The 25700-nt window shown below is 43.8% G+C and overlaps 1 protein-coding gene across 1 annotated transcript; it reads right to left on the reverse strand.

Annotated features, from left to right (window-relative positions):
• Nucleotides 1–5873: 5873 nt before the first annotated feature.
• Prim1 (DNA primase subunit 1) lies at nucleotides 5874–25210 on the reverse strand. Its single transcript, XM_059245263.1, has 13 exons — nucleotides 25056–25210; nucleotides 24238–24395; nucleotides 21052–21158; nucleotides 20914–20987; nucleotides 19131–19267; nucleotides 17812–17870; nucleotides 16402–16511; nucleotides 15659–15750; nucleotides 15376–15514; nucleotides 13087–13156; nucleotides 11510–11601; nucleotides 9499–9597; nucleotides 5874–5992 (listed from the first exon to the last, which is right to left on the reverse strand). The coding sequence occupies exons 1-13, from the start codon at nucleotides 25156–25158 to the stop codon at nucleotides 5973–5975; spliced, it is 1260 nt and encodes a 419-aa protein (XP_059101246.1). The 5' UTR covers nucleotides 25159–25210; the 3' UTR covers nucleotides 5874–5972.
• Nucleotides 25211–25700: the final 490 nt, after the last annotated feature.

Genomic DNA, 25700 nt, shown 5'->3' on the forward strand with positions numbered 1-25700 from the left:
GAATGGACGATTTAGGGCAGCGACCAGGAAAAACGCTCTAACCCCAGCCCTGGGGAGGCAGCGGCAGGCGGATCTCTGAGTTCGAGGCCAGCCTGCTCTACAGAGCTAGTTACAGAATGACCAGAGTTACACACAGAGCTTAAGCACACAGTTCGCTTTGCCTGATATTTTCGGCACTTCTCAGATATTCTTTGGGGGAGAGGGGCAGTGCGTGTTTCGAGACAGGGTTTCTCTGTGTAGTTTTGCACCTTTCCTGGAACTCGCTTTGTAGACCAGGCTGGCCTCGAACTCACAGACATCCGCCTGCCTCTGCCTCCCGAGTGCTGGGATTAAAAGTGTGCACCGCCACCGCCCAGCTCTTTTCAGATATTCTAAAATTCACCCCTTTTAGAGTCAGCGTGGGAATGTAGCTCGTTTGGTAGAGTGATTGATTAGTAAACAAGAAGTCCTGGGTTTCATCCTGCAAACCAGCATTTGAGAGGTAGAGGCAGGATCAAGAGTTCAAAGCCATCCTCAGCAAAACAGCAGTACAGAATCGTGTGAGGGTTTTTGTTTTGTTTGAGACAAGGACTCTTACTGTAGTCCTGGCTGGCTTCAAACTCACTTAGAGATCCACCTGGCTCTGCCTCCTGAGTGCTGGAATTAAAGACATGGGCTACCAAGCCCAGCCTTGTGTTTTTGAGACAAGGTCTTACTTTGTAGACCAGGCTGACCTTGAGCTCATAGAGACGCACTTGCCTCTGAACCTAGCAAATTTAGAACCAGCCTGGGCTACATATTGAGAGCCTGTCTCAAAACAAACAAAACCTCACACTCTTTGAAAGTAGAATATACTGTAAAACCAATATTTTGTTAAAGAAATGGTTTCTCATCTCTTAGTTCTACAGAAGAACTCAACAAATTTGAACCTGGAATACTTAGACACCTGCAGGGTGGTTTTTTTTTTTTTTTTTTTTTTTTTTTTTTTTTTTTTTGCTTTTTCGAGACAGGGTTTCTCTGTGTAGCTTTGCGCCTTTCCTGGAACTCACTTGGTAGCCCAGGCTGGCCTCCAACTCACAGAGATCTGCCTGACTCTGCCTCCCGAGTGCTGGGATTAAAGGCGTGCGCCCCCACCGCCCGACCTGTCTTTGTTTTTAAAGCAGGCTCTCTGTAGGTCCAAGCGCATCTCAAACTTGCTGCAGCCCTCCAGAGTATTTGGCTTACAGCTGTGCACCATCACATCTGGCTAACGCTTACTTGATTTAATTGGCTGCGTTTTATAGGAAGCGTTGAGAAATTTAAATATTCTGAAAGGTACTTTAAACTCATGATTGGGCTGGCCAGACGGGTCAGCTATTTCATGAGCTTGTTGTGCAAGTCTGGCGACCTGAGTTCCATCCTTGAAACCCACAGAAAGGTGGAAGAGAACAGACCCACAAAGTACAAGAGCACGTACACAAGTAAGCAAATAAAATAATATCTGGGCTGGAGATACGTCTCATCAGCTAAGAGCACTAACTGCTGTTTCAGAGGGCAGGGGTTTAATTGCCAGCACCTACAGCACTTGTGTCTGTATCTCCAACTCCTGGGGAATTTTAAGCCCTCTTCTGGGCTCTGGGGGCATTGCATGCATGTGGTGCAAAGACGTACCTGCAGGCAAAATACCCACCCATACACATACAACAGAAATAAAGAAAAAATAAATTGTCTTGAGAATTTGAGTATAATCAATGAGAATTAGGATGAATAAATCTGGATTAATTGGGGTAGTAACTTTACAAGGACTAGGAAATTCTGAAATCATCCCCATATAGGAGACACTGCCTGACTAAGAACAGATTTGGGGCTGGGAATAGAGTTCAGTTGTTATGCTTTGGAAACACACATGAAGGTCTGGGTTGGACTCTCAGTGCTCATAAAACCAGGCACGATGGTGAAAGCTTTTCATGCCAGCACTTGGGAAGTGGAGGTCAGAGGTTCAGTTCAAGGTCTTCCTTGACTACATAAAGGTTGAGGCCAGCCTGGGCTACATGAGACCAGCCCTCCAACACACACACACACACACACACACACACACACACACACACACACACAAATTTTTTTTTAAATCGGCTTTTAATCTTGTCTGGATCATTTAGACTATGTAGCCTATTTTTTTGCCTTCATCTGTAAAATGGGGATAATAGTTACTGCTTCATAGTATTGCTAGGAATATATGCACATGACTTAGTGTTTATTAGTGAAACTGTAGCTAAGCCAGGCACTGCCCGCCAGGCACTGCCCGTCAGGAACTGCATCTGCTTGGGAAGCTAGGGCAGGATGGAGAGTTGGACGTCAGTTTGAGCCACACAGCTACGTCTCCTAAATGTGAGGGAAGAGGAATGATGCTGGGATGCAGTTTACTCACAGGAGTTTGTTTTCTTGAGTCAGCCTTGGATTTAGCAGCTGAGTACTTCCTCTTGTACAGGGCCTTTCTGGAATACATAATAGACTGAGTAGATGCCAGATCCTCCAACCAGGACAGTGTTGAGGCTACAGAGGCTGGTGGACATTTCTCACTCTGTTGGTAAGACTAGCCTAGGAAGAGATTTATGTGTGCACACACAGGAAGGTCAGAGGACAATCTTAAACATTGGCCTTCAGTTTTCAACCTTGTTTGAGACAGGGTCTTTGGCTCACCAGTATGTCAGGCTAGTGGGCCCTCGATCTCCTGGGATTTTCCTGTCCACCACTCATCTCTCCTTAGCTGCTGTAATGACAGACACAGGCTACTGCATCCAGCTTTTACGTGGTTCTAGAGATCCAACTCTGGTCTTTATGAGTGTGCAGTGAGGGCTTGGTCCCTTTATCATCTCCCCAACCTGTATCATACATATCCTTTGGGTTTCCCTATGACCAAAGTTTGAAACACCAATTTTGTGTCAAGTTGTGTCCTTTGTTCTTTTTTTTTCCCCCCTTTTTCAGATAGGGTCTCATATAGCCCAGGTAGTCTTGGAATTATGTAGCCAAGGATGGCCTAGAACTCTTGATCCATCTGCCTCAGGCTCCCAAATGCTAGGATTACAGGTGTGCACTACCACACGGCTTGTTTCTATACTTCTATCAGTGGCTTGGAAAGTCAAGGAAAAGGGAAATCAATAGTCTTTTGGGTGTTCTGTTCAAGAGCTATACAATTATTACTTTAAAAAGAAAACGTGAGTTAGAGGCCAGCCCGGTCTGTAAAATGAGTTCTAGGACAGCCAGGGCTACAGAGAAAGAAACCCTGTCTCAAGCCTCCCCAAACCCTAGTGAGTCTTAGTAATTATTTTTTTTGTATGTGTAAGGTGTTTTGTCTGTATGAGTGTGTGCACGCTTGTGCAGTACCCAAAGAAGCCAGAAGCTTTGAGCCATCTCTGTAGCCCCAGTAATTATTAAGAAGTTTTAATTGATCCACTATTTTTTAGAAGCTGAAGACTGAATAATCCACAGTATACAGAAGCTTAAATAAGGAGTTTTGCAAGATGGCTTTTAATATTTTTCTTTGAAGAGTAGGAGAGGCTAAGTGTTGATAAACACTATATATGTATGTGAAATATATATTTGAGACAGGGTCTCACAATGTAATTCTTTTTTTAAACAGGGATAATAAAGTTTATTACTAGCTGGGTGTGGTGGTATACACTTTTAACCCCAGCACTGTGAGTTCAAAGCCAGTCTGGTCTACGTATCCAGTTCCAGGTCAGCCAGAGTTACTTAGATCCACTGAGTTTAGGATTGTCTCTTCTGTCAGGGAACCTTGTTAATGGAGAATGTGGTTTCACTACCTGCACGACCCTGGTGGCAGAAGCCATCTTGCTGCCCATCATGACCCCCGAGCAGGGGCAACAATGTAATTCTTGAGACAGGGTTTCTCTGGGTAGCCCTGGCTATTCTGGAGCTCACTTAGTAGACTAAGCTGGCCTCGAACTCACAAAGAGATACCCCTGCCTGAGGAGAGCTGGGAATGAAAGCAAATGGCTACTATGCCCGGCCACGATGTAACTCTTTAACTCTGCTGGCCTGAACTTGGTATGTAGACCAGGCTGCCTCAGGTTCAGACATCTGCCCATCTCTGCCTCTTGGGTGCTGGGATGAGTGGGCTAACCCCCTGGCAATAGTTTTTGTTGTTTTTTTTGGTTGTTGGTTACACAGGCTTTCTCAGAGTTTCTCAGTGTAACAGCTCTGGCTGTCCTGGAACTCCTCAAACTCAAAAGATCCTCCTGTCTCTGCCTCCTGAGTGCTGGGGTTAAAAGCATGCGCCACCACACTTGGCTCTAAATTGGTTATATTTTTTAAATGCCTCTTTGTGGTAAACTAATCCAGTTTCTGAGGGGAAAAGAAGCTAAAATTGAAAATACTTGAAAAAGAACATCCTATTAGGTCCTAATATTGTTCACCTAACTTTTTTTTTTTTTTTTGTTTTTTTTTTTTTGTTTTTTTTCAAGACAGGGTTTCTCTCTGTAGTTTTGGTGCCTGTCCTAGATCTTGCTCTGTGGACCAGGTTGGCCTTGAACTCACAGAGATCCGCCTGGCTCTGCCTCCCAAGTGCTGGGATTAAAGGTGTGCGCCACAGGTTTTTAATCTCAGCACTCAGGAGGCAGAGACTGGTGGATCTCTGTGAGTTCAAGGTCAGCTTGGTCTACAGAGTGAGTTCCAGGACAGAGAGAGCTACACAGAGAAACTGTCTTGAAAAAAATTTTTTAAAGAGAAACAAGAGAGTAAATGAATATAGGTGATACGAAAGCCAATGGGAGAGCTGTTTGGGGGTTAAAAGGGAGCGTGTGAAAAATTTATGATATAAATGTATGTATGAAATGTCACAATAAAAATAAAAGGAAAATGTTACTATGAAACTCATTATCTTATATGCGAACAAAAAACATTAATAAATGAAAAATGAAAACTGGGCATGGTGGCTGAGGCTTGTAACCCCAGCATCCAGAAGGCTGACACATCCAGACTGCCATTAGGTCCAGGACAGCTCGGTCTAGAGTTGATCCTGTCACTCAGAACAACATAGACAAAACCATAAGACAAACGAAACTGGAGAGTGATGGCTATTCCTGGCTGTCACTTGACTACATCTGGGATTGACTAAAACCCAGGCGGCTGGGTACAGCTGTAAGGGATCATGTTTAATGAAATCATTGAAGTGGGAAGTACCACCCTGAATCTGGATCTTCTTTAGTGGTAAGACCCACCTAACTCTGGGCCACACCTTCTGATGGCAGCCTACATAAAGGAGATGGAGGAGGAGGCGGCTCCTCGCTCTCACTGGCATTAGAGCCTTCTTCAGGATTTCCCAGTGTACTGAAGACCAGCTGAGACATCCAGCCACGTGGACTGAACGGCTCCTGGACCTTACATTTGTAGACAGCCATTGTTGACTAGCTGGACCACAGCCTGTGAGTCATTCTAATAAATCTCTCTGTGTGTGTATATATGTGTGTGTATATATATTAATACAAGTAGGCTGTAGTATAGCCCAGGCTGGCCCTGAACTCGGGATACTTGTTCTGCCTCAGACTTCTAAGTCCTGGGATTACATGTGTGAGCCACAGCTGTTAACTCATATGACTGAAGGATACGGCCATCATCTATATAGGATCATGGAAGTGGAGATGGTATTCAGTGGGCTAAAATGAAAGTCTTGGCATTATCACTGCTCACATGTACCTCTATACATAGCAACTGGTACAACTGAGTATATCAGAAGCCTAACAATTATCTTTTCATAATATTAAAATTTACAAAGTCCTGCAGTTTACTTATTCCTTGATTTAATGTTTCTCTTAGGATCCTCGACACTCTCTTGGTCCCAGGAAATCTCTTCAACATAAACTATTTCTTGAAAGAAGGACATTTTGCTTTAAGGATTAAGGCACATAGATGAATTTATTAAATGGTTCCTAAAGTATTTGGTCCGTGGTTAAAGGTGGAAGGCATTGACATTGGTTTGATAGGAGTTGTTCTCTTCAGAAATCTTTTTGTAAATCTAAAACAAAATAGAAAACAAAATTTAAAAACTAAAAACATAGTTTTTTAAATATAAATTAGTAAAGGAAAATAAAACCATTTATTTCCATATTCTGATTTGTTTAATGCTTCTATTAAATTCACACCACATATAAAGGCTTGTTTTTACATTTGTCGAGGCCCACATCATAGGCTGATCCAGTACAGAATGAGAATCTAAAGGCTGGCCAGATGGCTCAGTGGGTAAGGGCGCTTGCTGCCAAGCCTGAGTTCAGTGCCCGGGATCTACATGGGTGGAAGAACTAACTACCACAAGTTGTCTTCTGACTTCCACACACATTCTACGGCAAGTGTGCATGCAAACACACAAATACACAAACACATACCCTCTCTCCATGTTTAAAATAAAAAGAAATCAAAGGACTTGGTGTGGCTACTTGGAATACCAGCAATGATGAGGCTTTAAGTTTATCCAATAAAGACAAATCTGAGTGTTCACTACGAGCAAAACTTTGTCTTAGGCCCTCTGGAATCCAATACAAATTAAATTAAAAAAAAAAATGAAGTGGGAATGGTGTTGGTATTTCTATAATATTGCTATTGCTTTCTAGGGTATCCATCAAGCTTTTGAAAACTTCATTCTGTAGCAACATGAGAATTTTTCTAAGAGGAAAATTCATGATGAAAAATAATCTAGTTTTGTTACTGGACAGATGAAAATATTTTGCAGGAAGTTAATAAAGCATACATACATTTCAAATTTTTTTTTTTTTTGCCCCACCACTACCAGGCTTTTTATTTTTTCTAGACAGGGTTCTCTGTATAACAGTCCTGGCTGTCCTGGAACTCACTCTGCAGACTCACAGAGATCCTCCTGGCTCTGCCTCCTGAGTACTGGGATTATAGGCGTGTACCACCACCACCACCACCACCACCACCACCACCACCACCACCCTGCTTACAGACTCACTTTTCTCTATGAAGAAAATAATCTCCATAAGAGAAATACACTGTAAATAATTTAAACACTTTACTTATTTAAAAACATGTTCAGCTGGATGTTAGTAGCTCATGCCTTTAATCCCAGCACACAGGAGGCAGAGCCAGGCGGATCACTTTGAGTTCGAGGCCAGCCTGGTCTACAGAGAAGAAACCCTGTCTCAAAAAAAACAAAAAACAAAAAAACCCAAACCAACAAAACAAAACAAACCAACCAAAAACATGTTCACTGATTTTTTTCTTTAATTTACACATGAGGTCTTTCCTAGTCAGAAAACTCTTCTTCATTTGACATGTCTGTGCCCTTTGTACCTCCTTTTAGTAATTACATCTAAGAAGGTTTGATCAGTTCCCTCTTGTATTTACATTTGATCATCTCCCTGAAACTTTTTTCTGGCTTCTATGACAATTCCCTCCCCTTTCCAATTCTTTCGTTCCTTTACTATTTCTTTTTAAAAAGATTGACTTATTTTCATTTTATGTGTAAGGGTGTTCTGCTTTTGTGTATGTTTGTGCACCACGGGCACGCAGTGATGTTGTAATACTTTACTTTTTAATTATGTGTATGTGCCTATGTGTGGGTATGCTCACTTCTATTTAGGTACCCTCAGAGGCTCAGTAGGGCACTGGATCCCTCAAAGTGGAGTTACAGATGGTTGTGAGCTGCCCACGCTCTTAACTGCTGACACATCACTCCAGTCTCTCCTGCAATGGCACGTTGACTTATTTAGTATGGCGAGGAAAAGGCAGGGGCAGGGAACACGTGGCTCTTTCCTTCTACCACGTGAGTTCTGCGGACTGAACTCAGGTTCTCGGGCTTTGTGGCAAGCATCCACCTGCTGAGCTCTCTTGCCAGCCCTGAACTTCTGACCCCCGTTCCTTCACCTCTGAAGTGCTAGGACTACAGATGTGCATTAGCTGAGCCGGGCACAGGTGTACGTGGTGCTGGCACTGAACACAGGGTTTCATTCATGCTAGGCAAGGACTCTACCAGCAGAGCTACATTCCTAGCCGGGATCTGCTTTTAGTGAGAGCACAAATCAAGATATTTTCTTCCCTAAAAATCTTGACTATTTTCCTGTTCCTACTCAGACCCAGATTCCTACATCTGGAATTTAAGGCCACCTATATTTTGGCTCTAGCAGGCTTCTTCAGATATATCTGTCATTCCCCAACACCCCCACACCCTGGGCTTTGGATCTAACTCAGTAGTAGAATGTTGCTTGGCATTCTTAAAGACATTTACTGAAAGGAGTTAGAGAACCTTTCACATCACAGCTCAGCTTCAGACAGATCTCTCTCTGAGCATTTGGACCGCGTTGCTTGGTATAAAGTTAGTTTTGTGTATGTGTGGTGTTTGAAGACAGGGCCTCATACTGAAACTTAGGCTAGCCTGGAACTGTGTGGACCAGCTGGGCTCTGATGTACGGCACTTCTGCTTCAGCCTTCCCTGGCCCTCCATGACCTATCCTACTTACAGACCAGGAGGGATGGTGTAGAATTCATCTTTGTTTATATCATTTTACCTGACACAGAGTGTGTTTAATAAATGTGTTGGACTAAGAAACCATCATTTAGGCTGGTTGGTGTTGGCACATGCCTTTAGGTGGATTTCTATGAGTTCAAGGCCAGCCTAGTCTATAGACTGAGTGAGTTCCAGGACAGCCAAAGCTACAGAGAAACCCTGTTTCAGAAAAAACAAACAAACAAACAAAAAACAGAACAAAAACAAAAACAAAAAAAAAGAAAGAAAAGAAACCATTATTATTCATAGAGGGGGGAAAAAAATCACTTTTTTTTTTCTTTGTTGGAGGCAGGGTCTCATTTAGCCCAGGCTGGCCTTGGACTCCTCCTGATCTTCTTGCCTCACCTCCAGAGATTACAGGCATGTGCCTTTGTTCAATGAAGAAACTTTTATTAAAAACAAACAAATTGCCAGGTGGTGGTGGTGGTGCATGCCTTTAATCCCAGCACTCCGGGAGGCAGAGCCAGGCGGATCTCTCAGTTCGAGGCCAGCCTGGGCTACAGAGTGAGATCCAGGACAGGCACCAAAACTACACAGGGAAACCCTGTCTCAAAAACAAAAACAAAAAAACAAACAAACAACAACAAAAAACAAATAAATAAATAAAAACTATGGGTTTGCAGGACACTCAGCAGGTGAAGTTGCTCACTGCCAAGGCTGACAACCTGAGTTCAGTCCCCTGAACCGTATGGTAGGACAGAAGTGACTCACAAATGGTCTTCTGATCACTACAGATGTTCTATGTGCTTACACACACACACACACACACACACACACACACACACACACACCTCCCTAAATAAATGTAAAAATAACAAAAAAAAAAACCCAAAAGCAAACATCAAAATCCCACTAAAGTTACAATAAATCAGTATTTTTTAAGCTAGATTAAACAAGGATTAGTTTTACAAAGACTAGAAACACAAAGTTGCTCATTGCTGGGAGCTTCAAACTATTCAGACTCAGAAGATCCTCCTATACACAAGGGGGCATCATCTTACCGCTCTTCTTGAGAAGTTCGCCTCTCCGGGACTTCTCCAGGTTTTCAAGAAATTGTTCAAACACTTTCACATATGGCGCTAGACTGGTCTTCTTGTAATCTAGATTATAAAGGGTGTACATTAGAACTAGCACATTGGCAGAAGAGCACTAATATTTTAAAACAACCAGAGTTGGTTCTCCAACAAACCCTTAACCACCTAGATAGAAAGAAAGGGGATACAAATGACCTAAGTTAGAGAACCAAAGGTGCCATTCCACAGACTCCAAGGAAACAGTGTTATTAGAGAGTACTATGAAAACTTACACTCCAAAAGCTGGATAACTCAGGGTTTCTAAGTGCATATCATCTCCCATAAGTCTAGAAGATATAAATAACTAAACAGACCCACTATTAGATGGAAAGTATCATCAAAAGCCACACACACACACACACACACACACACACACACACACACACACACACAAAACCAGGACTGGACAGTCACTGCTGAATTGTTTTGTTTTGTTTGCTGTCCTGGAACTCACTCTGTAGACCAGGCTGGCCGAGAACTCTCAGAGATCTGCCTTCGTCTGCCTCCCGAGTACTGAGATTAAAGGTATGTGCTACCCTGCCTGACCCATCCAACTTTCAAGGAAGATTTCATACCAATTTTTAAAAAACGTGCTCCACAAACAGAAAACGAAGGAGCACTACCATACCCACTCTACAAAGCCAATATCACCCTGGCAGCAAAGCCAGGCAAAGACACAATAACAACAGAAACCACAGACCAAGTGCTTCGATGAGCAAAGCCGCAACATTCTCTACAAAATACTTGAACTCAGGAACACACTAAGAAGACCACACACTATGAACAAAGAGGCTTCATGCCAGAGAGGCAAGGTCGGTTCGACATAGATCATCAATAAATAAACTTGAGACAAACCCCACACGCATTTCTATTAATGCTGAAAAGGCATCTGAAAAAGTTCAACATGCCTTCAGGATAAAGTTCTGGAGATTTTAGGAAGAGTTGAAACATACCTCAGCTGGGCGGTGGTGGCGCACGCCTTTAATCCCAGCACTTGGGAGGCAGAGCCAGGAGGATCTCTGTGAGTTCGAGGCCAGCCTGAGCTACAGAGTGAGATCCAGGAAAGGCGCAAAGCTGCACAGAGAAACCCTGTCTCCAAAAACCAAAAAAGAAAAAAGAAAAAAAGAAACACCTCAAAATGATAAAGGATACTATATACAACAAATCTACAGTCAATGAAGACAGACCAAGGGCATTTCCTCTAGAATCAAGAACAAGACAAGGATGTCCACACTCTTTTTATTTTGTATCTTAAAGATTTTATTTATTTTTATTTCATGTGAATGAGTGTTTGCCTAAATGTATTGTATGTCTGTGCACCACACATACGTAGTACCCATGGGAGCCAGAGAGGGCATTGGATCCTCCTGGGACTCGAGTTACAGCCAGCTATGACTGGGGGGTGAGGGTGGGGGGCTGGAATTGAACCTGAGTTCTCTGCAGGAGCGGCAAGTGCTTTCTACTGCTGAGATATCTCTCCAGCAACCCCCACCCTTTATCTGATACGTGCTCAAAGTCTTAGCTATAGCAGTTACACAAGACAGGCCTAAAAGGGATAAAAATTGGAAAGGAGGAAGTCATACTATTTATATTTGCAGAGGACACAATTCTTTTTTTTGGTTTTTCGAGACAGAGTTTCTCCGTGTAGTTTTAGAGCCTGTCCTGGATCTCGCTCTGTAGACCAGGCTGGCCTCGAACTCACAGAGATCCGCCTGGCTCTGCCTCCCAAGTGCTGGGATTAAAGGCGTGTGCCACTACCGCCCGGTGATGACACAATTCTTTAAAGACTCCACAGACTATACTAGAGAAGGGCAGAGCTGTGACAGCATTTATCACTGAGCTGGTTCAGGGCAGATGCCCCACCGTGGCCTGATTCTAAGAATTAGTTACGGGAGTGCAGATAGGTCTGTCAGAGCGCAGCTCCAGTACACTAACTTACCTCTGACTCTAGGTTTGCTATCAGATCCAGCTTCATGCCCCTCGTTGTCCTTTTCATGAGTGGAAACCACGTCCAATTCTCGGCAGATGGAGCTACAAGCAATAGAATAAGGGAATTTTAAAGTTGGTTCCTAGACTCACATCACCTACTGACATTAGCACAGAAAAAAAAAAAAAAAAAAAAAAAAAACCCAAAAAACAAACAAACAAAAAAAACAAAAAACATCTGCCTGAGGGGTAGCTTGGTGGTGGGCGACTGTCTTAGTATGTAAACGACCCCAGGCACCACTTCTGATACTGAACAATAAACAAACAACCTGTCAACTAGATCTGAGGCAGCATCATCTCTTCTTGGAGTTCTTCAAGCACATTATTAAGGACTAGGAAAGGCAGCAGCAGAGTGTGTGCACTCAGGGCCTTGCACACACAAGTGCTCTCACACTCAGCAGGTCTCAATATGTAGCTCTAGGGGACCTACAATGTTTGTTTTAATTTTGAGAAAGAGTCTCATGTATTCCAGGGTGTTCTCAAACTGTCATAAAGCCAAGGATGACCTTGAATTCTCTTGTTTCACACCCCCCCACCCCCGCCTGTGATTACAGGTGTATTCCACATCACCTGTGATTATGTGCTAAGCCACATTCCATGCCCTGACCTAGAACTGTGATCCTTCTGCCTCTGGATCCATGGTATACGCCACTATGCCTGGCAAGATCTGTTTTTAGTATGGTTCTGGGATCTAACTCAGTGCCTTGTATATGCCTGGCAAGCGCTCTGTCACTGAGCTACATCCGTATACATCTCTAGGCTAAAACTTTCATGTATGCACATGTGTGTGTGAGCTACAGTACACATACAGCCAAAGTACAACCTTGGGTGTTGACCCTCACCTGTTGGGTGTTTTCTGCTGTGTTTTCTGGGCTAACCGGCCTGCGAGCTCCTGGGGATTTTCCTGTCTCTTACTCCCATCTCACCACAGACACACTGAGATCACAGATACGTGTCACTGTGCCTGGCTCTAAGAAGGTCTAGTAACTTCAACTCATGTCTTTTTTTTTTTTTCGAGACAGGGTTTCTCTGTGTAGCTTTGCACCTTTCCTGGAACTCACTTGGTAACCCAGGCTGGCCTCGAACTCACAGAGATCCGTCTGGCTCTGCCTCCCGAGTGCTGGGATTAAAGGTGTGTGCCACCACCGCCCGGCTCAACTCAGGTCTTAATGCTTGTGTTTCACCCGAGGAGCCATCTCCCGAAGCACCGCCTAAAACTTTTCATATGCTTGAATTGGTATTTCCCAGACTTTTATTTTTGATGCTGTGGACTGGGCCCAGTACTCTTACCAATGAGCTGTGCCCCTTAGCCCTCATAGGGTTTGATCTTAAAATGCTTTCCCCCACACAACAGCTAAAACCATGCACAGCCCCCCTAAAGTATCACCATATAATCCCTAGTACTAAGTACCTCCACAATCAAATAGGTCACCCCGTAAAGCTACGTCTCTATCCAGGGATCTAGGATTATCTATTTAAAATTCAGGAGAATAGTCATAAACAAGGAATAATCAATGATCTGGAACATACCTTATAGTTGGAACAGTAAATGGGTCGAACTGATCGACTTTCTGAAAATCAATTGGCACAGAAATGCGACCTGTAAGAACCAGAAGTTATAAACACATGATTATAGGTTGTTGTGTTTCTGAATTATTTTTGGTTAAATTTTTACAAAGTGCTGGGGATATAGTTTAGTGGTAGAGTGTTTGACTTGCACGTATGAGGTCCTATATTCAATCCTTAGCACGCGTGCGCGCGCGCACACACACACACACACACACACACACACACACACACGCACAAACACTTTTATCCCCAAAGGCTTTGCTATCATAAGGGTTTTTTAATCTGGTTTTTGGAGACAGGGTCTTACTATATAGCCCTAGCTGTCCTTGAACTCACTACTATGTAGATCAGGCTGGTTTTGAACTTGTAACTGTCTTCCTGTCTCTGCCCCAGTGCTGGGATGGATTATATGCATGCGCTACCATGCTCAGGCTGTTTGGAGCCAAGGCCTCACTATGTAGCCCAGGTTGGTCTTGAACTTGTGAACCCCCTAAGTGCTGAGACCGCAGGTATGCACCACCATACTTGACCACATCGGACCTCTTATTTTTAACTGTGTGTGTGTGTTCTGTGTACACAAGTGCAGGTGCCTGCAGAAGCCAGAGGCATCAGATCCTCTTGGAGCTGGAGTTATAGGCAGCTGTGAGCCACCCGACATGGGTGTTGGGATTCGAACTCAGGTCCTCTGAAGAGCAGTATGTGTTCTTAACCACTGAACCATCTATCCAGCCCCTGGACATCTTTTTTTTTTTTTTTTTAAAGATTTATTTATTTATTATATATACAGTATTCTGTCTGCATGTATCCCTGTGTGCCAGAAGAGGGCACCAGATCTCATTACAGTTGGTTGTGAGCCACCATGTGGTTGCTGGGAATTGAACTCAGGACCTCCGGAAGAACAGCTAGTGCTCTTAACCGCTGAGCCATCTCTCCAGCCTGCCCCTGGATATCTTTAAAATTTTTTTAAAAAAGCTTTTATTTATACGTGTGTGTATAAGTCAAAGGACAACTTGTAGGAGTTGGTTTTCTCCTTCCACCATGTAGGTCCAGAAAATTGAATCTAGGTCACCAAGTGTGGTGGCAAGTGCCTCTTACCTGCCACGCTACCTCACCAGTTCCACGCTGGACATCTTTATGGAGCATTTTGGAAATATACGATCATGTGACCAGAATGATATTTTGGTCAACTGATGGGCTGCATACAGTGGTGATTATAAGACATTGTCCAGCAACAAGCAGCTTAGTTTGTGTAAAAATATACTGTGATGTTTGCACAATAATAAAAGAAATGACATTTCTCTAAAGGTATTTCTGTGACTAAGTGACATATGACCTTTGATGACATCTTATAAATCTACACCTGGTTCGAGGCCAGCCTGGTCTAGAGAGTGAGTAGGACAGCCAGGGGTATAGAGAGAAACCCTGTCTCGAAAAAATAAACAAACAATCAAAAAACACAAAACTAATCTACACCCAGGACAATATATAAAACTCACATCTAAGGGCTGAGGATATAATGATTTCTTTAGAAATGGGTCCCATTATGGAGAGTACCTGGCCTAGCCTGGAACTTGCTATGTAGTGGAGAATGGCCCTGATCCTTCTGCTTCCCTCTGGCTTCTACATCCTGAGTGCTGGAAGTACAGGTGTATGAACAAACACTTTGTACTTGGCTTCAGTTTGTTTTTCCTAACAGTTTTTTCTTTTTTGAGACAAGGTTCCCATATTGCCTAGGCTAGCCTCAAACTCCATGTTGCTGACGATGACGTCAAACTTCTGATTCTCCTGATTAGGGGGATTATAGGCCTGTGCCATCACACATCGACTATGGTTGCTGGGATGGAACCCAGGGCTTTTGTGCATGCCAAGCAAGCACTTTACAAACTTGAGCCTCACACCCCACAACACTCAAACTTTTACAGAGTAGCAGTTCACCTGGTAGCTACTTAGCAGGCAAGGTCAACGCATGTAGATCCTAGCCAACAAGTTGGTTCTTCAACCTTAACTTCACAGACATATATATCTATTCACAACTAATGACATCCCTACTAACACCAATAATAATGAGCCAGGCATGGTGGCACACGCCTTTAATCCCGGCACTCTGAGGCAGAGGCAGGCAAATCTCTGTGAGGGAAGCCTGGTCTACACAGTGAGATCCGGGCTAGCCTGGTCTACACAGTGAGACCCTGTCTCAAAACAGAAGAAAAGCGATTTCTTTTCGTTTTCCTCACTTTCCTCGCACTGTACCTGTTTTAGGATGAACGCTAAAAGGACTCTTCAGTAAATGATTGATTCCTTTGCTCACGTTGATATCCAGGCGTGGAAAACAGTACTGGAGCATGATCTCCCACTCCAGCCAGGGACCACATTTATCATTCTTCATATTCTAAAAGCAGACGTAAGGCCACCATGAGGATCAGAAGGGACTTCTGAGTATTTCTTCAAAGATGGTTAAAAAGGAAGACCTTCCTCAACCATCTTTAACTTGATCATGAACTGTACTATGCTATTGGCAAACACATTTCAATACCTGGGAGGTGCTGACCACTTTCCTCAGATGGTCCCAGCGCTGAGACGAACTGTGAAGCCGTTGAAAGCCTCTCTGAAGCTCATCGTGAATCGGTGATACAGCATTAAGGAACACGCTAATCTGGGGTACCTCGGTAAGTCAGTCCATGGTGTGTGCTGTTACAAGGATGCTGAAGCCTCGCACACTTAGACACTATCAGTGACTCCTAAAACACAAATGCTAGGCGCGTACAGCAGTAAAAAAATTCCCTTATAGCCAGGTGGTGGTGATGCACGTCTTTAATCTGAGCACTGGGGAAGCAGAGGCAGGCAGATCTCTGAGTTTGAGGCTAGCCTGGGCTACAGAGTGAGTTCCAGGACAGCCAGAGCTACACAGAGAAATCCTGTCTTGAAAAAACAAAAACAAAAAAAAACCTTATAAAAATATATTAGTGAAATGACAGAAAGATGCTAAAATAATTATAAGGTATTATAACATAATGAAGTTTTCCCAGGTCTTGTACATATCCAGACTAAATGACTCCCCATTCTTTAACCATTAATTCTAGGAACAATTTATAAAATGAGAAAACTATTTTACAAAATGGTCCCATTTCTTACTGTAGCCCAGTGATATAAAAATGTAGACATGCAGGAACAAAAAGATTAAACTTCTAGAAACATATGAGACTATGCAAGCAGTATATATCTGTAATATCACAGGTTGACAGGACTGACTCACACAGTAATCACAGGAAAGGATATTCTCAGGAACAAGGGCTAAAATCTTATCCCAGTTTTCTTTATTTTCAAGAATATCTTGGCCAACTAAGGCATATTCTTCAAAGTATTTTCTAATTATGTTTATAGATCTCCTGTAGGAATAATAGTAACAAAAAAGTCCCAACAGCATTAGCAACACACAGGACACACAGGCACTCTCCCACTGGGTGAGGTTACTGTTTATTTTTCCTGAATTCCTAGAACTAGATGAATGGAATGAGACCTTTTAGTTAAAGTTAAAACTAGACAGTTAAGCCGGGCGGTGGTGGCGCACGCCTTTAAGCCCAGCACTCGGGAGGCAGAGCCAGGCGGATCTCTGTGAGTTCAAGGCCAGCCTGGGCTACCAAGTGAGTTCCAGGAGAGGCGCAAAGCTACACAGAGAAACCCTGTCTCGAAAAACAAAACAAAACAAAAAAAAAACAAAACAAAAAAACAAAAAACTAGACAGTTAAAAGGTAAATAACTTAGCATGTTACCTATCATAGGATAGGTAGGTATTGGGGAAAAGTTTGCTTCCTTTACAAATTTTTTATTTTATTTTGAGACAGCATTTCACTGTATAACTCTGGATCCCCGGAAACTCGCTCTGGAGACCTGGCAGGCCTCTGTAGAGATCGGACTGCCTCTGCCTCCTGGGGCTGGGATTAAAGGTGTGTGCTGCCATGACTGGTCTAAATGATTACTTCTTAAATCCTACAATCGATACAGTTACTTACATCATAGAACACGCAACACTGGTATAACTAACCCACTTAGGACAACATCGGTGTTACAGGTAGGATCTAGTTTCTTGCTTTAAAATCACAACAGCTGCCTAGCAATGGTAGTGCACGCCTTTAATCCCAGCACTTGGGAAACAGAGGCAGGTGGATCTCCACAGAGGTCACCGTGATCTATAGAGTGAGTTCCAGGCCAGCCAGGGCCACAGAGACCCTCTCAAAATAAAACAAAATAAAAAAATGGCAACAAGGGCATAATGCTTGGGATTTACAAATATTCTTCACATCTTGTTTCATTTGTTTTTGCCACAACTCTAGAGTTAAGTAGAGCAGACCCAGCCCTCCACATCATCCACATAACAGGGGTAGAGGAAGCATGGGTTTTAGAAGCTGGTAAACTGGAGCCTACGTGCTAGACATTAACGGTGACTTGTGTGATGGTGAGCAGCCCACATAATTCTCTAGAACCCACTCTTCTTATCTTTCAACGGAGATACTGTCACGTTTCTCATGAAGTCGTGAAGGTCGCTGAGAATCATAGTAGAACATAAACTAGGAGGCTGATAGCTTCAACAGCGACTAAAAGCGCTCCTCGGAGATGAAAACTGACAGCAAGAGACTTCTAGAAGTACATGTAGCACCAGAGACCCTCAGGGAGTCTTTTCCAACAGACCTGACAAAAGGATGAAGCTTTTCACTCAGGTGAACTTTCTTTTTAACGTCTTGACCACCCTGAAAAATAAACCGGGAAAGAAAACAAAAAACAAAAAACAACAACAAAAAAAAGACCTTTATTTATGTATATTATAAAACCTAAATAAAATTATTTAAAACCATCTTTAACATATTCTATTATCCCATTTAGAGCTATATAAAAACCAGAGACAGTGGCTAAATTTGGAAGTATAGCTTGGATGCTATTTCATTATTAAAAAATACTTTCTTTTTTCGTCTGTGTACCTGGGTATACGTGTGTGTATGACAAGAGTGTTGTAGCTGTGAAGGCCGTAAAATGGAGTCAGATCCTGGGAACTGGAGTTACAGGTGGTTGTGAGCTACCACGTCAGTGTGGAACCTGAGCCAGGGTCCTCTGCAAGAGCAGGAAGTGCTTCTAACCACTGAGTCACCAGCCCAGGATCTTCCATATCTCCAACTTTCTCTTAACTTTATTTGACAAAGTTAACTAGAGAAGCATATTAATTTTCCTTTTGCTAAAAGGAGGATACTTAGCAGAAAAAAATTAAGCATCTTTTTTGTTGTTGGAGGTAGGGTCTCACTCTCCAGCCCAGGCTGGCCCAGAGCGCACAGCCTCCTGCTTCAGTCCCTGGGTGCTAGAATTATGGACACGAGATGCCATCTATACTTTAAAGATACAAATAATTTAGCTATTGTTTGAGTTTCACGTATTTACACGATGAACCAGTTATTTTCACACGGCCCCCCTCACTGAAACCCTTCTTCCCAACGGGTCTTCTCTTTATCAGCTCTTTTGTGTGTGTGACTCCCTGAGTTAATTCAGGTTTCTTGCCCCAGGGTGGGTGAGAGGTTACTTCCTAGAGCCAGGGCAACTTTTAGTGGCTACACCACTGATGGAAATGGCATGTCCTCACCGACCTGTCCCACAGGAAGGGGCGGGGCCTCAGGGACCCGTCTTCCACCCATGAGACATGAATTGTTGATGGGCTCCCGTCACATGAAGAACTTGTGCAGACAGCTGCAGTGAGCTCACGTGGGTGCAGACAGCTGCAGTGACTTCACGTGGGTGCAGACAGCTGCAGTGACTTCACGTGAGTGCAGACAGCTGCAGTGAGCTCACGTGAGTGAAGCATCTTTCAAAATCTAGTTACTATGACTTGGAACGATCTTTGCTAAGACTGCTCACTCTGAAACATGAATGCTATAGAGATAATTTTCTGTGTTACTGAAAGTCCCGCGCTTGGTAGTATTTGCTAGATAATAGATAACGGGAACTGTTAATTCAAAGAGGCTTACCTTGACAAGACTCAAGTACTCCACTATCCCAGAGCGTACGGCAGAGGATAGTTTTCTAACGGACTCGTCACAGACCCAACAATGAACTCCTCTCCTTCCCGAGTACACCCAGAGGCGGTGCTTGAATCCAAAGTCCTCTGAGGAGGGGCAGAAATAATAGGTTTTAAGACAGTTTTATAACCTAGCTTTTGCTTACTCATTTCTCATGTTTTCCACAAGTACTCTCATCCCCCCCCCCACTTCCTGGGGGCTGTACTCTAAGACAAGGTCTTATGTTACCCAGGCTGGCTTTTTTGTTTGACTTTTTTTTTTTCCCAAGACAAGGTTTCTCTATGTAGCCCTAGCTGTCTTGGAACTCGCTTTGTAGACCAGGCTGGCCTTGAACTCAGAGATCCGCCTGTCTCTGCCTCCCGAGTGCTGGGATCAAACGCGTGCGTCACCATGCTCCGCTACTCAGGCTAGTTTTAAACTTGCTATATTGCCAAGGATGACCTTGAATTCCTGATCCTCCTACCTCTACCCCCCAAATTATAGGTATGCACCACCAGACTTGGCTTTCTCCTGTTTTTACGTTTGTGTTTATGATATGTGGGTGTGCGTGCCCGTGCATACATGTGAGGAACTCAGAGGCTGACACTGTATCTGTCCTTCTATTCCTGTCCTCTTATTTTTTAAGGTCTCCCACTGAATCCGGAGCTCGCTGACTCAGCTGATGGCTGGCTGGGCAAGCCTCTGGAATCCTCTTGTTTCTATGTGGTTACAGGCACGTGCTACCAAGCGTGGCTATCACACAGGTGCTGGAAATCCAAACCCAGGTGTCATGCTCACAGTGTGGTGGTCTGAAAGAAAATGGCCCCCAAAAGGGAGTGGCACTATCAGGGGGTGTGGCCTTATTGGAGTAGGTGTGGTCTTGCTGGAGGAAGTGTGCCACTGTGGAGGCGGGCTTTGAGGTCTCATAGGCTCAAGTAATGCCCAGAGAGACAGATCACTTCCTATTGCCTTAAGATGCAGGACTCACAGCTCCAGCACCATGTCTGCCTGCATGCTGCCATGTCCCACCATGACAATAACAGGCTGAAACCTCCGATTTATAAGTGAGCCACCCAATTAAATGTTCTCCTTTATAAGGGTTGCCGTGGTCATGGTGTCTCTTCACAGTGAAGAAACCCTGAGGCACACAGCAACAGCTTCCTCATTTTAATCACACTGACTTCCATGCAGCTTGCTGTGTCCTGAGCTCCACCTTTTTTATTATTTATTTATTTATTTATTTTTATTTTTTTTACCCATTCTCATCTTTCTAACAAGGATTTCTTTCTTTCCTGACTCACTTTCATTAATGTTTATGTGCTTATGTGTGGTGTTACCCGCAGAACCAGTGGATGGTATTGGACCCCTTAGAGATAGAATTAGAAGCAGCTGATAGCCGACCTACACAGTTGCTGGGAACCAGTTCAGAGGCACTGTAATTGCGGGGCGGCGGACGGGGGCAGGAGGATCAGGAGTTCAAGGTCATCCTTAGCACTATAGTAAGTTTAAAACCAGACTGGGTAAGAGTCTTCTTTGTTCTTTCACTTTTCCTATGGAGAACAGTACCTAGCACACAGAGCTGCTCTACAGTGGACTGTACTGGGGGAAAATACACTAGTGTATTTTCTTAATGTTCTCACTACAAATGTTTCTCTTTTCTTTTTCTCTTATGTTTCAGGGGAAATACCAGAAACGTAGGAGATCTGACCATGAAATGCGGAGACTTAGGAATGCAGACCTGACTGGCACGTACCCTTCAACGCTCGGTCTATGATTCGAATGGCCATGGTCATCAGAGTCCAGCACTTAGCACATATGTCTGCAGAACTGGAACACAGTCATCGTTACTCAATGTCAGTGACACCACCCACTCCAAGAGGAAGGTGCTTACCTGCAACATCTCCTTACATCATCGTAGTCTGTCATGTCAATGTCAAAGACCAGTTCCTTCTCCTGGGCCTGGAAAGCTCCTAGCTTCACTGTATTGTGCTGACTGGGCTACAAATACAAAATACCTATCAGTTTCCGTGAGAGTTGTCCATGTCTATTCACACAGAAAAATGAGTCACAGAAGTTGCATAATACAACGTCTATGGCACTCTGAGTCCATTACTTGGGATCTCACAGAATCTGAATTAATGGTAGTTTTATTTTTTTTAATCTACTTAGAATAGGGTTTAATGAATTCTCTATAAATATGTTGCATGATAGAAATAATAAAGCTATTTTAGGCTCCTAACAAAGAAATGATGGGCTGGAAAGATGGTTCAGAGGTTAAGAGCAACTGGCTGCTCTTCCAGAGGTCCTGAGTTCAATTCCCAGCAACCACACGGTGGCTCACAACCATCTCTAATGAGTTCTGGTTGCCCTCTTCTGGTGGGCAGGGGTATATGCAGGCAGAACACTGTATACATAATAAGAAAATAAATCTTTTTTTAAAAATGTCTAGACAAATAATTCCGTATTACGGGATGTTTTACAAGTCTTTGTTACTGTACATACAAATAACAAATATCTACTTATTTTAGATCCAATCAACAGATTAAAATATATCTCCTCAAATGAGTCTTGGTTGTTGTTTTGAGACAGGGTTTCAGTAGCCTACGCTGACCTTGAACTCCCTATGTGGCCAAAGATAATCTTGGACTTCTTATCCTCCTGCTGCCACCTGAGGCTGGAATTATTAGCATGTGCCCTACACCCAGATGATGCAGAGCTGGAGCCGGAGCCCAGAGCTTCCATGCTAGGAAAAAAATCAACTGAGCACGCCTGAGCCCTTGAAGCAGCTAGCTCTCCAGACTCTTCTGTAAACCTACAGAGCTAAGTGACTGCTCCTCCACTGCCCTCACAGAAGGTACCTGATCTGTTACTTGGAAAACATAAAAGAGGGTCTTGGGACTTGGGGGACAAAAGGCACAGTTGAAGAAGGGTATATTATATTGCTACTAGAGAGATTAATCAGGTATTTATATATGAAATGCTGAGATTCAGCCCTTTCTTTTAAATTGTGTTTAGTTTTATGTCTATGTATGAGAGAGAGAGAGAGAGAGAGAGAGAAGTATTTTATATTTACTGTTCTGCCAAGAATAGTAAATACATGAATGTGATCCTCCTGCCTCTGCCTCATAGCACAGAGGTTGTAGACACAACCAGCTTTTAGGTGGATGCTGGAGGTTTGAACTCGGGGCCAAATCAAGCGTTCTTCCTGTTGAGCCATCTCCTTACCCAGAGATCCAGTCCTTTCTCCTCACGTCCGTTGCTTTCCACTGACAACTCAAGCGGGAAACTAGATTCCTTTCGGAAGAATCTGACCAAATGTGTCGGGCGCTGTCCTAGGCTCTGGGGACAGGTCAGTGACTGAATGAAGGTCTGTGTGCTAGTGGAGATATTATTCTGACAAAGACCTGAGGAACTCAGCTCAGAGTCCCTGAGAATACGGCTTGGCCAAATCACTTTCCAGCAAAAACATCACATCCATAGCTGGGTGCTTTGGTAAATTCAGCACCTCAGGAGGCAGAAGCAGGAAGATTATGAAGGGGGTGGTGGTGGGTTGGGTTTGAGTGTAAAAGAAGAGAGTTTAATAAACTATCATCGACATCCCCAGAAATAAGATATTTCAAAGAAAAAGGACAGGATGTTTACAAAAAGTATAGCTCCCCCCACAGTTGAAGACCACAAGTATGGTAACGGTCTATTCACTATCTATCGGAACAGACGATAAAAGACACATACCAAGGCGCAGAGTTGTATAATTTTAGAACTAGGGAAAGAAAGGATTGACAGAAAATCCTAACAGCTCCCAGGTCTCATGCACTAGAAAGAGAATTAGAATAGCATTAGTTTCCCACCCCCGGTACAACACGGATCAAATGTAGGGTTTCCCACAACACATGCTCTATCTAAGACTACTTGCTGTGGGATGTATGGCAAATGTGTTGCTCTGATTGGTCAATAAATCACTGATTGGCCAGTGGCTAGGCAGGAAGTGTAGGCGGGACTAACAGAGAGGAGAAAAGAAAGAACAGGAAGGCAGAAAAAGACACTGCCAGCCGCCATGATGACAAACAGCATGTGAAGATGCCGGTAAGCCACGAGCCATGTGGCAAGGTATAGATTAATGGAAATGGATTAATTTAAGCTGTAAGAATAGTTAGCAAGAAGCCTGCCACGGCCATACAGTTTGTAAGCAACATAAGTCTCTGTGTTTACTTGGTCGGGTCTGAGCGGCTGTGGGACTGGCGGGTGAGAGAGATTTGTCCTGACTGTGGGCCAGGCAGGAAAACTCTAGCAACAACTACTCTACATCCCAGCTCCTCTTATGAGAAACTAATAAAAACTTCTATACTTATTGTGTGTGCAGGTGCATGTACGTACGCCAGAGGCTGAAGTTGGGTGTTTTCTTCAACCACTCTCCACCTTAGCGACACAGGGTCTCTTCCTGCAGCTGGAGCTCCCTGATTCCACTAGTCTGGCTGTCCAGAGAACTCCAGGGATCCCCTTGTCTCTGTCTCGGGACATGGGTACTAGGGATTCTCAACTCAGGTCCTCAAGCACTTTATCAACTGAGTTCTTTCCCCAGCTTCAGGCTTACTAATTTCAAATATAGATTTATTTTTCTCTTTTAGCCAATCAAATCAAAGGTTTATTGTCCATTTGTTTTCAGGGACAGGGTTTCTCTTGCAGGCCCTGGCTGTGCTGGTACTCACTCTGTAGATGGGGCTGGCTTCAAACTCAGAGATCCACGTGCCTCTGGGGTTTAAGGAGTGTGTCACCACCCCAGCAAGAATTTTTTTTTTCTTTTAAAAGACATGGTCTCATGTATTTCAGACTGGCCTCCAACTCCTATGCAGCCGAGATGGCCTTGGACATCTGATCCTCTGGCCTCCCCTACCTTTACACTGGGATTACAGGTAACGGACCAACACACCTGGTTTATGGAACCCAAGGGTTCATGCATGCTAGGCAAAACCAGTGTGTTTCATTGTCTATAACAAACTCTAAAACATTATCTTCAAAACTTGGGGGCACCAACCCACTCTGGCTTATGAAACAAAATACACAAAAAAAGATTCCTTACTCTGTGAGAATATACAGCACCGATATCAATCTTATACGGGTTCATTTTCTGCATCTCCTTTTCCAGCTCACTCTGGTTGTTGAAGGACTGGTAGCGAATGTAAATATCATCTTTCAGTGTGAATGAAAATTCACGGTGTTGAAAGTAATTCTTTGTCACTGCAAAATAATTTTAATTTGGTACTTTATTCAGTTTAGAGCATTATATAACCTCAACTAATGGGAATAATATATATATATATATATATATATATATATATATATATATATATATATTATACATGAGACAGGGTCTTACTGTATAGACTAGGCTGCCCTAGAATTTACTATGGAGCCCAGGTTGGCCTTGAACTCATGAAAATTCACCGCCTCAGCCTCCCAAATGTAAGGAATACAGGTGTGAGTCACCAGGCCCTCTAGACTGTTTTTCATGAGTCCCCTTGGGCCCAACACTGTTTTACTTAGCCTGTAATTTGAAGGGTCGTACTATTCCACATTTGCTAGGGAACAATAAACGGGAGGTGTAAATATTTTAAAGACGAACTGTCTTTTATCGGCGGGCACTGACAGACCCCGCTGTGAAAGCCTTCCTTCTTCCTGGGACCTGGTTGCAGGTCACACCCCCATGCTAACACCGAGAAACCCGCTTGTTGCTGGCCCCGCTCCTTCTTTTCTTCTTTAACACAGCATGCCGGCAGGACAGTTAGGTCCACCTGTCTTTCTGTACCTTTGGGGTGGTGGGGCGGGACGGGGACGGTGCAGGAATACCCTCCCGCCGCTCGCAGCCCCACCACCCATCCCGCTCCCCGCCTCCCTCACCTCCGCCATAGTTGAGCCAGCGATAGTACTGGGCATAGGGAAAGAGCCTTCGGTAATACAGCTTGAGTAGCTCCGGCAGCTCCGCAGGGTCGAACGGCTCCATGAAGTTAGGAACTAGACTGACACGAGAATTGGCGGGAACCGCACAGGGCTCCACGGCTGCGCACGCATCGGGACACGCGTCGTGGCGTGCCCGCCGCAGGGACTGCCGGGAATTGTAGTTCTAGCGCGCTGTGCCGCAGGACGGCTCTTTCTGGAGACCTGTCTGACGCTCTCTTCTAGCTTCTGTGGGCACCGCGTGCATGTGGTGCAAAGACATACATGCGGACAAAATGCCCATACACATAAAATAAAACAAATAAATGCAATATATATGAGTTTGAGGCCAGCCTGGCCTACAGGCGAGTTCCAGGACAGCCAGAGCTGCTCTATAGAGAAACTATCTCCTGCCTCCGAGTGCTGGGATCGAAGGTGTCAGCCACCACTACCCAGCTTCCCCTCTCCTTTTTGGAAGGAAGCTTCTTGCTAGGTAGCTCTGGCTAGCTCAATACATTTCAAATTTCATTAAAAAATTTTTAATTACATTTATTTATTTATTTATTTTGTACATGTGTGTTCATGTGCCACGTCATGGGTGTGGAGGAT

The sequence above is a fragment of the Peromyscus eremicus genome, chromosome 18 (genome assembly GCF_949786415.1).
Source record: "Peromyscus eremicus chromosome 18, PerEre_H2_v1, whole genome shotgun sequence".
Classification (NCBI taxonomy): domain Eukaryota; kingdom Metazoa; phylum Chordata; class Mammalia; order Rodentia; family Cricetidae; genus Peromyscus; species Peromyscus eremicus.